The sequence below is a fragment of the Leucopleurus acutus genome (genome assembly GCF_964270905.1).
Source record: "Leucopleurus acutus genome assembly, chromosome: 2".
Lineage (NCBI taxonomy): Eukaryota > Metazoa > Chordata > Mammalia > Artiodactyla > Delphinidae > Leucopleurus > Leucopleurus acutus.
Genome location: NC_139143.1, coordinates 94589848 through 94603784, shown reverse-complemented (window position 1 = coordinate 94603784; position 13937 = coordinate 94589848). Strand labels below are relative to the sequence as shown.

Below are 13937 nucleotides of genomic sequence, written 5' to 3'. Positions count from 1 at the left end.
AAACACTAGCAAAGCCAATTTACTATCATCACTCCATCAGTCTATATTCCCTCAGCATTACTATATTTGGTTTGAAATTTATTCTTTTGTACTTGTTTTAGTATACGTTGTAAGGTGACATATTTTTGAAACCAAGCATATATATGACTAAAGGGCTATCTATTGTGTGATTTCAAGGAACTCTCTTATCTTTAACGGCTCAAACTTCCTCATCTATTACATTGGAAGATCACAGTCTGTCCTCCAATGCTTCTGGTAAGAATAAATGACAGTGTAAGTATAAACTCTTAAAAAAAGAAAACTAATGAAGTCCATGTTACTCTTGGTTTAGAATTGTAATATATTAAGTAGTTGCACTAATTTAGTTCGTTTGAGCATTAGAAATTTGATTGGTGGGGGGGAGGAGCAACATTCCACTCAAGAAAAAAGCCAAAATAACTATTCCTCGCGATTTTAATTTTCCTCTGTTCCCATTATTCTCTCCATTTAGAGGATTATGCTGGGTCTGCAAAACACAAAGATGTTTTCTAAAACAAAACCCAGTAGGTTTCCTAATATGAATTCTAATACCACTAGTGTAATGGGTTTGGAATGAGTGATTTACATCAATATCTGGGCACAGCTCTTCTAAAAACTGCTATGCAGTCCATTTGCCTCAAGTTCTAATAATTAACAATAAATATATTAGTAGAAGTTAATGACAGGATATCTTAGACTTTGGCAGAGATTTTCACTTTGAGGGGGGAAAGATGATTAAATATACTGCCAAATAAATTCAGGGAGAGCTTTTGTGAACTTCACACTTGTCAAGCACATGTTTAATAGGGAAAGAGGGTGCTTTCCACAAACTTCAAAACTGAATTAAATCCTGGGGAAGGGATACAGACATGCATTAAAAAGTACATTGCCCTAACTTTTATTATTATTATTACTGTTTTTGCCTTTGAAGAGTTCAGTACTTAGAAAATTGGGATAAAGAAAAACATTAGCAATTTCACAAATTTCTCCTTCTGGTTCTTTTTGAAGGAGAACAATGAGAATGAAGCATGAGAAATTACCCTTATAAAAAGTAGAGAACAACTTTTCTCTTGTTACAAATATCCCAGTTAATTCAGAAAATCAAAATTGGAATATGCCAGACTGCCCAAGTAAAGACTTTAGCAGCACTAACAATGGAACAAAAGTGTAAACATTTAAAAATTTTGACCTGTCACAATAGGCTCATTTTATTATCAGGATACTCTCTGGGAAATACCTCAGATATATTACTGTGGAAACAGCATGGTTATAGAAGAGTATTTTACAGGAATTTAAGTTTAGTTACAATTCAAAATGTTTTTAAAACTATATTAGTTCTTGAAAATAATCCATTTGCAAACAAAGTAAAGCAACATTTTAATAGTTTAATTTCTAAATGGGGCCCTATGTATTTAATAAAGAAGAATGCAACTCTCACAGGTTTTTAGTATTAATAAAGTCAGATGAAGAATATAAAAAAACTCTTTTACCTATGAACAGATTTCACATCACTGGTTATGACAATGGAAAATTAGGAACCTTTAAAAATATTTTTTTTCGGGCTTCCCTGGTGGTTCAGTGGTTAAGAATCTGCCTGCCAATGCAGGGGACACAGGTTCAAGCCCTGGTCTGGGAAGATCCCACATGCTGTGGAGCAACTAAGCCCGTGTGCCACAACTACTGAGCCTGCGCTCTAGAGCCTACAAGCCACAACTACTGAAGTCCACGCGCCTAGAGTCCGTGCTCCGCAACGAGAAGCCACCGCAATGAGAAGCCCCCGCAATGAGAAGCCCACGCACTGCAACAAAGAGTAGCCCCCACTCGCCGCAACCAGAGAAAGCCCACGCGCAGCAACGAAGACCCAATGCAGTCAAAAATAAATAAATAAAATAAATTAAATTTATATATATATTTTCTACTGGTATATATCAATATATGGTTATAATTGTCTATCAATTTCCCTAGTTATGAAGACAATCTTTGCCCTGCAAAAAATGATAATTGTGGACAAACCTTCTCAAAAGTTCTGGTCACTGTTCAGTAAAAGACAATAAGCATTTTTATCAGCTTATTATTTTTTAAAATTTAATCTGGGGAGAAAAATGTTAATTATTTTTGGGAAGGGGCTGAAGAAATCCCAGTGAGACATTCTGTAGAGAGGTCTTTTGTTAGTATAACATCTGACCTTCTATATCTTTGGAAATCATGCAAACTTGGCTAATGTAGTACTTAAAGAATTAATCAAGCAGATTGTTAGGCCCTAGTTACAGTGGAGCCAGCCAATTATGAGTTGCTCAGAAATTCATCACTGGCCTGTCTAACCACATTTTCCCACATAAAGATTAGTAGAAATATGTGGAAACTGGGCCCATTCCCACCCCAACACAGCTACAATATGTGTTCAGTGAAACAAATTTTAACCAAGTTTTGCCTTAGTGAAACAAACAATTTATTTGGGAATCTTTTTGATTTCTCTCTTTACCCATAACATCTTTTCTGCCAACATTGCAAAGGCTGTCCCATTTAGTTAAAACACAACTAGGGATTTTTATATTCAAACACACTTGTGAATTCAAAGCACTAAAAAGTCACATGCCACAAGCCTGAATTTATCAGTAAGTTAATGAAATTCCCAAAGACCATCTTCAGTCTTTTCACTGTTGTAATATGCCCTCCCAAGGTTTACTAAGAAGAAAGCTTTTCTTGCAAGAGAGAAATGAAAGAGGCCAGAGTAGATGAAGATTGGTTCTCTAAGGAGAGGGCAGTGCTGCTCTTAAATAAAGAAGCGCCTTTCAGATAAGCAGAATCAGATTCCAGTTCATTGGTTTGCTGGCTACCCTTACTTTGAACTCTCATATTTAACCCAGCAGGCTTCAAAGCAGGTGAGAAAGTGATCTACCACTTAAAAGCAATTTTTCCTTTTTCAGGAATTCTGGTCTTAAGAGAATATCAACTCTGATATCAGCACATTCCACATCTCCAGGGATTTATGCAATTTTTTTTTCATTGCTCTATGTCTAATATCCGGCGAGGAGAAAAATCAGGAAAAAGTCCTAACTTGCTGAAAATGAAGTCTTCTTCCATATAGCTTAATATCATGCAAAAGAAGAAGGGGCACTAAAACCACTGACCATTCTAATGCATTCCCTTCCATTTATCTAAATCTGATGTTCAGTGAGGATTATTAAAAATCATTAATCCCTAGTGCCTTGCTTCACAAAAAGGCAATTTTTGTAACAAATGCATTTTAACAAATTCAAACTGAATTTACTCTAGCATGTGAGCTAATACAAAAAGATATTAGATGAGGAAGAGACAATGGCAACAATGGAAGGAACTTAGGAAATTTTCTTAAATTGCTTTGCCTTATTAAATAGAAGAACAAATATGTTTCAAAGATTCTTCATTGATTTCTGTACTTCACTGATACTGTACTTGGCTATCAAATATCTGACCTAACTGAAAATTTTAACACAGGCAATTTGCAACTTATCAATTGGTTCTGCTCTATAAGGCACTTTGCTAGTGCCTAGTGCCTAGAATTTGAAACATTTCTCCACTTTCTGGTACACATAATGTACCAGAAGTATAGTACTAATAGTATCGTTTAAATGATACTTAACCACCATTTCTATGGAAAAATGCATTTTGAGTTTACTAGTAGAACATGGCTCCTCCAAACATGAAGGGGGTAGGGTTTCCCACTATAGCTGCACTTTGGTGATGATGATGACAACGACAATGGCAACAACAGCTAACACCTAGTTTTTACTGTCAGCAGACACAGTTCTAAACACTTGATAAATTTTAAACTCATTTAACCCTCACAAAAACCCATGAGGTAGTACTATTCTCATTTTACAATGCAGGGTTGGGGGGTGGAATGTTAAGCAACTTACCCAAGGTGGCACAGCCAGTAAGTGTCAGGGCTGGAATCCAAAGCAAAGCAGTCTGGCTCCAGAGCCTATGTTCATAACGACTCTACAATCCTACCCCTTCTCCACCTTGATAAGGTGGCACTACCCAGGAATTCTAAATTCTTCTTATTGGGGGTAGAGTAAAGCAGGACTTCTCAAGTTTTAAACGTGTATATAGGATCACCTGAGGATCTTGTTAAAATGCAGATTCAGGAAGGCTGGAGTGGTACCTGTGGTTCTGCGTTTCTAACAAGTTCCTGGGTGATGATGGTAATGCTCCTGGGGCAGAGACCACACTATATATATATATATATATATATATATATTTTTTTTTTTTTTTTTTGCGTTACACAGGCCTCTCACTGTTGTGGCCTCTCCCATTGCGGGCCTCTCCCCTCCGGACGTGCAGGCTCAGCGGCCATGGCTCACGGGCCCAGTCGCTCTGTGCACATGTGGGATCCTCCCAGACCGGGGCACGAACCCGCATCCCCTGCATTGGCAGGTGGACTCTCAACCACTGCACCACCAGGGAAGCCCGAGACCACACTATATTAAGTGGTGAAGAAGCAGAATTTGAGCCTCTAGTTTTCTTGCTGTCTGTTGAGGTATTTGTATATTGAGTTTATAAGCTGGAGCCTGCCTATACTATAATCATTTCCCATTAATTCTTAAATGGAAACTGCCCTTGGAACTGCTGCATAACAAATATTGGTTTGCAGGTACTTTCAGTAAATATTTAACTTTTAGGAATTTAAAATGTACATGTAAAGGCCACAAGGATAAAACGTGGCTGTAAAAGTTTGCTGTCAGGCACATTTTAAACACTATACACTACCAACAAATACCAAAAGATAGAAAACAAATGCCTGTTTATTGTTCATCAACTAGAATCACAGTAAATTAATAACTTTTGGTCTAAAAAAGAAGATTCCACTTTCAAATGTGTAATTATTCATTCTCGGACACTGCTAGGAGCTTGTGCTATGCAATCTTAAAGGCTCTTCTGATGCATCAGAGATCTCTTAGGTAAAGGCAGACACTATATATATACTATATATACTAACACTGATGAATAGAGCAAAGAGTGAGTACACTGCACATTAACTTTAGCCAGTACCCCATGGCAGTACACTACTAACAATGACTACATCTCTACTCCAGATTCTAGATCTTCCTCCTCTCTCTATTTTACCTCCTTCCCACTGCCCTGAGAGAAACCCAAGGATCATCTCTCCCACTGCTTTCCTGTGATCTCAAATACACAGCTGCATATTTTTTTCCGGTTGTTAAATTGACAAGATTCTCTGTCTAGTCCATTTTTTTCCATGCCAGATTACACAGTGAAGTCATTTCAGTTTGAGACACACTTGCTCCCCAGTCAGCACCACTGCAAGCAACAGAGTTATGGTATGATCACTAAGCTTTCTCCTTATACTAAAAGGAAGCAGAAGAGTCAGTTTCCAACCCAAATATCTATACTCCCTGAACACAGTAAAAAGTCATCCTTCTTGAAGCCTGACCCAGAATCAAGTGTAGTCTCAGACTCCTAGGCCTACAGCCAGTGGCAACTTAACACATTATACAGTTGACCTTCAGGGGAAAAGAGAAACCAGTGCTCTTACTACTGGTGCCAGAAGAAAACCAACTAATCTTTAAGGCAAAAAATAAACTCCTAATGCAGGAAAAGAAAGTATGAGGAAACAAGGAGTTAGAATGGAGGCACATAGACAAAAATATAGAAATTACATTACCAAGTAAGGCCTAGTATTTCTATGGTTCTCAGTGCTTTTCTATTTGGGAATATAATGAATTAACATTTTCTTTTGGGGTTTGAATTCTTATTAGTTGGTAAAAATACAAAGATATACAAGACACATTTTTTAAAAGGCTTGGAGACTTACAGGGACTTATCTTTGGTAATTTTGCTTTGAGCCAGTGACATTAATTAACAGGTTTATGTAGAAAAGTAAAAAATCATGGGATACTCTCTCTAATATCAGTCCTCAAATACTTTCTGGACCTGGGTCCAGAAATGGGGAAGCAGTTCAAAACTAAAGGGTAAAAATAAAAATAAAGGTCTGTACATGGTTCTACACCCAAGGTTGGGAGATCAATAAGAACATGCAGATATAAAAACAGGGAGAAATTTTGAGTAAAGAGGCACATTCTGAACCCAGGGCAAATGTCGCAACTGTCCCACCTTACCTACTTATTCTTCATCCTAGTTGCACTCTTGAATTTAACGTTCACCAAATCCTGAGAACTAATGATTTCATTTAAATGGAAAAATCAAAAGGCTTCTGTACAAAACAAGGGATTTTTTTTAAATGCCGAAGAAAATGCATTTAAAAGGTGTGGATTATTCTTTAGCTAGTAACAAGGGCTATGCTTACCACCAAAAGTGATCTACAAAGACCAACTTTATAATGTTATGCCATTGTATTCTCTAAACTTCTAAGCAACAAAAATACAGCTCAAATCACCAAAATCTTATGTTTGACATATTTATGGCAGCAACTTTACAAATCAATTCCTGTAATTTACTATAACAAATATCTTCACTGCTCAGCTGGTTAAGCACAAACAGATCAGAGATGGTTTCTTGTGTGTTTTACAAATACTCTGCACAAGTCCTTGAGATCATACTTACAGCTTTAGCAAAAACACCCATGATTTCAGGAAACTGGTGTGTGAGAAGAGCTATCATTGCTGTAGAAGAACATAGTCCTGCTGTGAAATGGATGAAAAAAGGAAGCTCCTTCTTTGGGTAAACAGAAACATGATGAAACGCTGCAAGGGAGAAAAGACAGAAATGGATTTTATTTCAGAATACAGTGTAAGCCAGTTTTAATATTTTCAAATGAAATCCATGTATAAAAACTAAAAAGGAAAATGTTTTTTAAAAGAAGAACAAGAAGTCTCTGGTCAAGCAAGGGAGAAAGAAATTATCCATTATTTTCTCTAGCGTCAACAGAACACCTACATAGCCAGACGACTGCTGGGAACTGGGAATAGGATGGCACTGTGGGAAAGAACAGTAATTGTAGTCATGCTGAGGTGGTTTTGAAGAAGAGCTTTGTCACTTATTAGCTGTGTGATATTGAATAAGTTGCTAAACCCTCTAGTAGTTGCTATGGAATTGTTATGATGAACACTATAAGCCCTTTATAAAGGTGTTGTTATAATTTTGATCTTTGGGAGCTCAGAGATAAGTATAGAGATCAAGAGACAGACGTGTGGTTGGAGATTTACCAGAACAATAAGTTAACAATTTTACCCAGTTATTAATAAGTGTCCTATATGTGGCATTTCATTGAGCACTGTAAAAATCTAACCAGAACACCAAAGCCCTAGGATTCTGAACATATATGGAGTCCCTTGTCTTATTTTACCACATTCGCAGATTTACTCAGGTATTCTTTTTCTAATGATTGGATATTTCATTACCAATAGTATTCAGGTAGTTTTATGTTATTTGAAATTTGAAAATACTTGAATAACAATGCTGAGAGGAGCCTATTACAATGACTGGCAGACAGTAGGTACTCAATAAATGTCTGTTAAACTGAGAGTTATTCTGGGACTTCAGTTGACTGCTCAGGGTTGGACACAAACCTAGGAATTCCTGATGTAATATCCTGCATAAGTAAGGAATGACTAATTCAGTGCTGAATCGAGGTCAGCTATAAATTTAACTTTTTAAAACATAATGATTCACAGGGAAGATTACACCTAAGTTTCCTTCAGTAGCCAGGATTTTTTTTTATGTCTTATACTATCTTCAGAAAGTATATACCAAAAAGCAAACTCATTAAAAATCCAGAAAATTTCCAGAGTCTTGAGTCATGTTTAAAGTAAAAGCACACCAAGTCTGAATTTTTTTAAGTTAGAAACATTAGAAGCTGTGGACAACATTGTGCTTTCAGCACCCAAAAAAGCAGCAGTTCCTCCTGCTCTGTCCCTCAGCCATTAGAGGCCAACTTCTTCCAGCAAATCAAAAGATACAAACCATATTTGCAAAGACAGGGAACAAATACTTATATGTGCCAATGGTTACTATAATTGCTTTTGTGTGAGAGACAGCACAATTAATAATATTAATTAAACTGTAGCATTTTGTGGCTCACAAAGTGCTTTAATTTATATTAGTTTATTTTTTTTCAATAACCCTAGGAGACAGATAGTATTATTCCTACTTTTTAAGGTAGAAAACTATATAGCTTTAATAGGATAATTTTCTAAAATGTGAAATTTTTATACTGTAGGAGAGATCCAATTATTTCTTTTTGGATTGCTTTCCACAGATTCATTTGTCAGTCAATGTTTGGCTAATACATCAAAATAATGGATGACTAGTACAGAAACACTCCCTTGGAAGTAAAGTTCAAATTTCATCACTGGCTTGTAGAGAAAAATTTATCAGGAGGCATAAAAGACAACTAAATAGCTATGTGAACTAAGGGAATAGTTCAAGTCTGAACTTATGAGGTTCATAAGCAAATTCCAGAATGCTGTAAGTCATATCAAGGTTGAAGGAGAATTGAAAACAAAAAACATTAAGTACTCCTGGGTATTAAAACTCTACATTATTAAAACTTTGTTCATTCTATCATAGTCAAAGACAGAAAAATACTCTAAGAATATACAATATAATCAAACTAAAACCCCCAGAATATCCCTCCTCTCCTACCTTCTAGAATTTGCAAATGAGTAGAACCCTAGAAATAATAAAGCCCTGCCAAAAAGCAAGCTCTCTTCTTGTAGCCTATGGCTCTGACAATACATAACAATAACAACCTTGATTTTATTCACATTACTATGAAAGACGGCCTTATATCAGTCAACCTCTGTAACGATTGGAGGGGGGGGCATAATTTTAGGCTAAATGTATTAGCCTAACATAATACACTCTTGTATACTGATGTTCCGCAATTAAAGATTCGTTCCTTTGCCTTAAATATCCTTGTTCCCATTAAAATGGAAAAACAATACCTACTATCACCACCGTAATAGTAAAGGAAAAATTTCTAACCCTAATGACCTTCTAATTGCTGAAGTCAATGGATTCTTCTCAGTAATTACCTTATTAAATACCTCAGATACTCCTCCTCACTTGGAAATTTTTTCCTCCTTTTAGTTTCTAGGTTATCTAGTTCTGGTTCTTGTCCTGTCTCTCTGACCACTCTTTCACTGAATCTTCTGACTCCTTATCGGCCACCCATCCCTTAGACATTTTCATCATGGTTCACCCTTAGTTTACTTCTCACACTCTTTACAGTTTCCCTTAGTGATCTCATTCATGCCTAGAAAATGATGACTCCCAAGTCAAGTTTTGTGATGTAGAGAGATACAAAGGGAATGAGATATTTTGGCAATTTTGTTTACTTGACCTGATCCTGTCCCTGCGCCACAGCTGATTGGATCAGGGATGAACACCTGGTAAATGTGATTTACTCTCCCAGAAGTTTTAGAAGTGGGATTGAGATATTTTTCATTCTGTATTATTTGCCTGAACTGATGACATGTAAACTTAGGGCTGTATGGGGGTATCAAGTATGGCTACATGAGTGTCTAACAAGGGAAAGCCAAACTGCAAAGATTAAGATATAAAAATGAAGCAGATACACTGAGAGAAGCAGAAATGAGAGCTCATACAAAGAAAAGATGGAGTTGGGGAATGAAAAAAAAAAAGTGAGAATAGGAGAGGCTGAAAAACGCAGTCAGAGACAGAGATATACAGACAACTGACTCCTGGAAATCCTGATAGCCTTCTAGTTTCTGGTTCTAGTCTCTTCTGAGGTGCAACTCTAATTGTTGCCTTTGGGTTCCTTGAGATAATCCAGTCTTCTTCCAACAAATTCTCTTTATTTTAAAGCTAGTTTCAAGTGGCTCTCTTATACCCAAAGAATGCCTGCAACATTTACTATTTATATAACATATATATTTAATAATATACATATTATATATAACTTACAAATATATCTTAGCTCCATATATGTAGAGATAACAAAATATAAAGGCTACATATGTATATGTTAAATAGATTAAATAATAAAATATTTAAGCATATACACACCTACATACACACACACGGATGTGTGCAACATACTCAAAAATAAAAAACCCTGGGAGAAAAATATAAGCATACTCAAATTCCATAATCTCTCCTAAATTTTTATCTATCTGTTTGAACTTTTCAGCTCATTAAGTCTGATGTTGTAAAAATGCAACTTTTCTTCCTAGACTTCAGTTCTAATGGACCCAGAATTGTAAAAACTGTGGTATAGATTGATATCGTAAGAGGAAACTGGCGATTATAACTTTCAGCATACTTACCTATCAGTTAAATTTAAAAAAAGGAAAATTAAACAGAAATTTACCAGCTCACAGAGAAAAAGAGTGAGTGGATGATAAGGCAGCTGAGACAAAAAAAAAAAAAAAATAGTACAGACTATTCTTTCAAAAGTTTGGCTTCCTGAAAGCAGGAACTAGATGAAAACACTCTCAGCAATCATAACCCGATGTATTTCTGGTTCTCCTCCTGACTCTTTGACTGCTCTTTTTAAAACTGAGAAGTATAGTCCCTCCAACTTCACTCTTCTTTGTAAAGATTGTTTTGACTGTTCTGAGTCCTTTACTTGGCAATATAAATTTTGGGATCAGCTTGTCAACTTGTAGGAATTGTACTGAATTTATAGATCAATTTGAAAAAAACTGTCATATAAATTATACTGGGTCTTCCAATCCATAAACGTGGACTGTCTCTCAATTTACTTAGATTTTCTCAGCAGTATTTAGTGGATTTTAGTATACAAGTCTCACACTTCTTTTGTTCAATTTATTCCTAAATTGTTTGTTCTTTTTGATGCTACTGTGATTAGAACTGTTTTCTAATTTTCATTTTGGATTGTTCATTGCTGGTATATAAATAAACGACTGAGTTTTGTATAATTACATCCTGCAACCTTGCTGAACTTGTTTATTAGTTCTAATAGTACTTTTATGGATTTCTTGCACAAAAGATCATGTCACCTGTGAATAAAGACAGTTTTACTTCTTTCTTTCGAACATGAACGCCTTTTATTTCTTTTTCTTGCTTGACGGCATTAACTAGAACCTCTAGTACAATGCTGAATAGAAGAAAGCAGACATCCTTGTCTTGTTCCTGATCTTAGCGGGAAAGCATTCAGTCTTTCACCATTAGGTATGATCTTAGCTGTGGGTTTTTCATAGATGCTCTTTATCAGGTTGAGGAAGTTCCCTTTTATTCCCAGTTTGTTCAGAATTTTTATCATGAATGGGTGTTAGATTTTTGTCAAATGCTTTTCTGCATCTATTGTCCTTTATTCTATTACATTTTCAGATGTTAAAGCAACCTTGCATTTGTGAGGTAAAGCCCAATTGGTCATGGAATATAATCCTTTTTACATGTTGGTGGATTCAGTTTGTTAACATTTTGTTGAAGATGTTTGTGTCTATGTTCATGAGAGATATTGTTCTATAGCTTTCTTGTAATGCTTTTTGTTTGATTTTGGTGTCAGGGTAATGCTGGTCTCACAGAATGAGTTGGGGAGTGTTCCTCCTTTATTTCTTAAAAAGAGTTTGTGAAGGATTGGTATTATTTCTTCTTTAATTGTTTGTAAGATGACCGCTTTTTTTTTGCAGTACACGGGCCTCTCACTGTTGTGGCCTCTCCCATTGCGGAGCATGGGCTCCGGACGCGCAGGCTCAGCGGCCATGGCTCACGGGCCCAGCCGCTCCGTGACACGTGGGACCTTCCCGGACCGGGGCACGAACCCGTGTCCCCTGCATCGGCAGGCGGACTCTCAACCACTGCGCCACCAGGGAAGCCCTTTTTTTTTTTTTTTTTAGTATCTTTAATCTTTGTGTCCTTCATTGCATCTAGCACAGGGTTTTACCCAAAAAATATGCAGAAAAAAAATATGCAGGAATGAACTAAATTATGCAACTACATCCAAGAAGTGGCTAAAACAGTATTTAAACATCATCCTGAATTTCAACCAGAGGTACTTTTAAAATGGGAGAATACTATGAAAAACAATCTCGTAACTAATTTTAAATTTAGGAAAACTTGAATATTTACTTACGAGGTAATAGCTCTCTATCAGCAGTCTCTGTGCAGCTGGGATAAGGATAAAATAGATGGCCTTTCTCTAGTGGGTATGGAATCATTCTAAAAGCTGAATGAAAAATAAAATACATACGTTGACATTCAATTCAATCTCACTTTCATCCTCTACTACAATCAAAGCTATTTTGGAGACGTACTTTTATTAAATTTTCACACAGCTTTTTATTTTCTTTTTTACAGAGATATTTTAGATGAAAGAAACAAAGTATGCAAAGGAACAAATAAGGAGAAGAATAAGATCTATGTAGAGAATCATGAATGGTCTGGCTGAAATAAAACTAAAGGGAGTAATGGATGGTAAGACTAGCTGTGTCCTTCTTGCCTCAGTCTCCTTATCACAAACACAATAGACTTAACTCTCCACGTGTGAATTCCACTTCTTAGGGAAATCACGTAACTGTTGTAGTCATAACTACTGGCAACCTAAGAGTTCTCAATGGCTCCTAACTTCATATGTGAGCTGTCATCAAGTTTTCTGTGAGCTTAATTTAGATCAGGGGTCACCAAAGTATCTAAATTAAGTACCTAAAGGGATCACCTTTGGCCAGACCTGGCCCACTGTTTTTGTAAATAAAATTTTATTAGAATACAGCCATGCCTGTTCGTTTATATATTATATAAGGCAGCTTTCATGCTATAAGAGTTGGGTAGTTGTAACAGAGACTATGGCCCACAAAAACTAAATATTTACCATCTGGCCCTTTACAGAAAAAGTTTACCCATCCCTCATCTAGATTATCATCAACTCCTACAAACTTCTCAAATCCTTATTGACCTACTCAACTATCAAAGATGAGATAAGGTTTTTGTTTTTCCCTTAGTCCTTGGCTCTAAAAACTTTTGTTAAAATATGGATTTTGTTTTGCTACAATAAAATATAGTGATTTTTCCAAAGTCACAGAGCAAATCAGTGGCACTAGGAAATCATTCATCAAGATGATTATTCATGAAATACAGAATAAATCATATACTTATTGAAAACTTCCTATGTGCCAAGCAGAACACTAGGCACTGAAGACACATACAAGGTGAATGAGATAGAGCACCTGGTTTTGAGAAGTGTACAGACTACTGGAGAAAAAGCAAAAGAAAGTCTAATTATCCCAAAACATCCAGCTCCTCAGTTTTAGTAGTCCCGCTTTCATTAATCTGTATATTGTCAGTATCAAGCACAGTGTCTGACCTCAGCAAGAATGCAGAGGTTCCCAAATTTTCTTGGTTCAAGGACATGTGGTGTCCTTCGTGTCTCAGTAATTTGCTATTGATGCCCCTACACTGAAAGAAATATCTAACAATTCCACTTATTAAGTAGTGGGTCTGATCAACTTCAAAAGTTTTTGTTCTAACAACTTAGCAGCGATATGAAAAAAAATACACATAAATTAATGAAAATAATAGTTATTTTATTTTTAAATAACCATCATTTCTTCCTAATGGGATATATGAGCCTGTTGGGCACTGCATGATTTCTCGAATCTTGGAATCACACTGGACACCACTATCCTCACTTCCTGTTCCACACTGATTTTTGTGTGGTACTTCTTTTAATCACAGCAACTAACAAAACCCAGCTTTGCAAAGCTATGACAACACTAAAAAAAATAGAGAATGGAGAGCTGTCTAATATTGAAACCGTGAACTATCTAGAGCTACAGTTTGAATGGTGTATTGCTATGTTTCTACTAAAAATTTAAAATATCCCATGGCACTCTTGTGAATTTGCTATAATACCCAAAGGTGCCTCAATGCAAACTTTGAGGAGGTTAACCAACTTTAGTGAATGAACATTGAATTTATTTTTGAATTTTCACTGACAGGTGATTTTAAGAAGTTACAAATGAGAGAGATCT

At 36.1% G+C, this 13937-nt stretch overlaps 1 protein-coding gene across 4 annotated transcripts in view; it reads right to left on the bottom strand.

Annotated features, from left to right (window-relative positions):
* Positions 1-13937, bottom strand: part of ST7L (suppression of tumorigenicity 7 like) — a gene marked incomplete at its 5' end in the record, with an annotated part of 75415 nt that overhangs the window by 5104 nt on the left and 56374 nt on the right. Inside the window, 2 exons of one of the 4 annotated variants that reach the window (XM_082833655.1) lie at positions 6586-6725; positions 12044-12136. In XM_082833655.1, the coding sequence (XP_082689781.1) occupies positions 6586-6725; positions 12044-12136 (233 nt within the window). Of the gene's footprint in view, positions 1-4204; positions 6726-12043; positions 12137-13937 lie in introns of those variants that run through there. The other 3 variants (XM_082833657.1, XM_082833658.1, XM_082833656.1) reach the window with 3 other exon arrangements.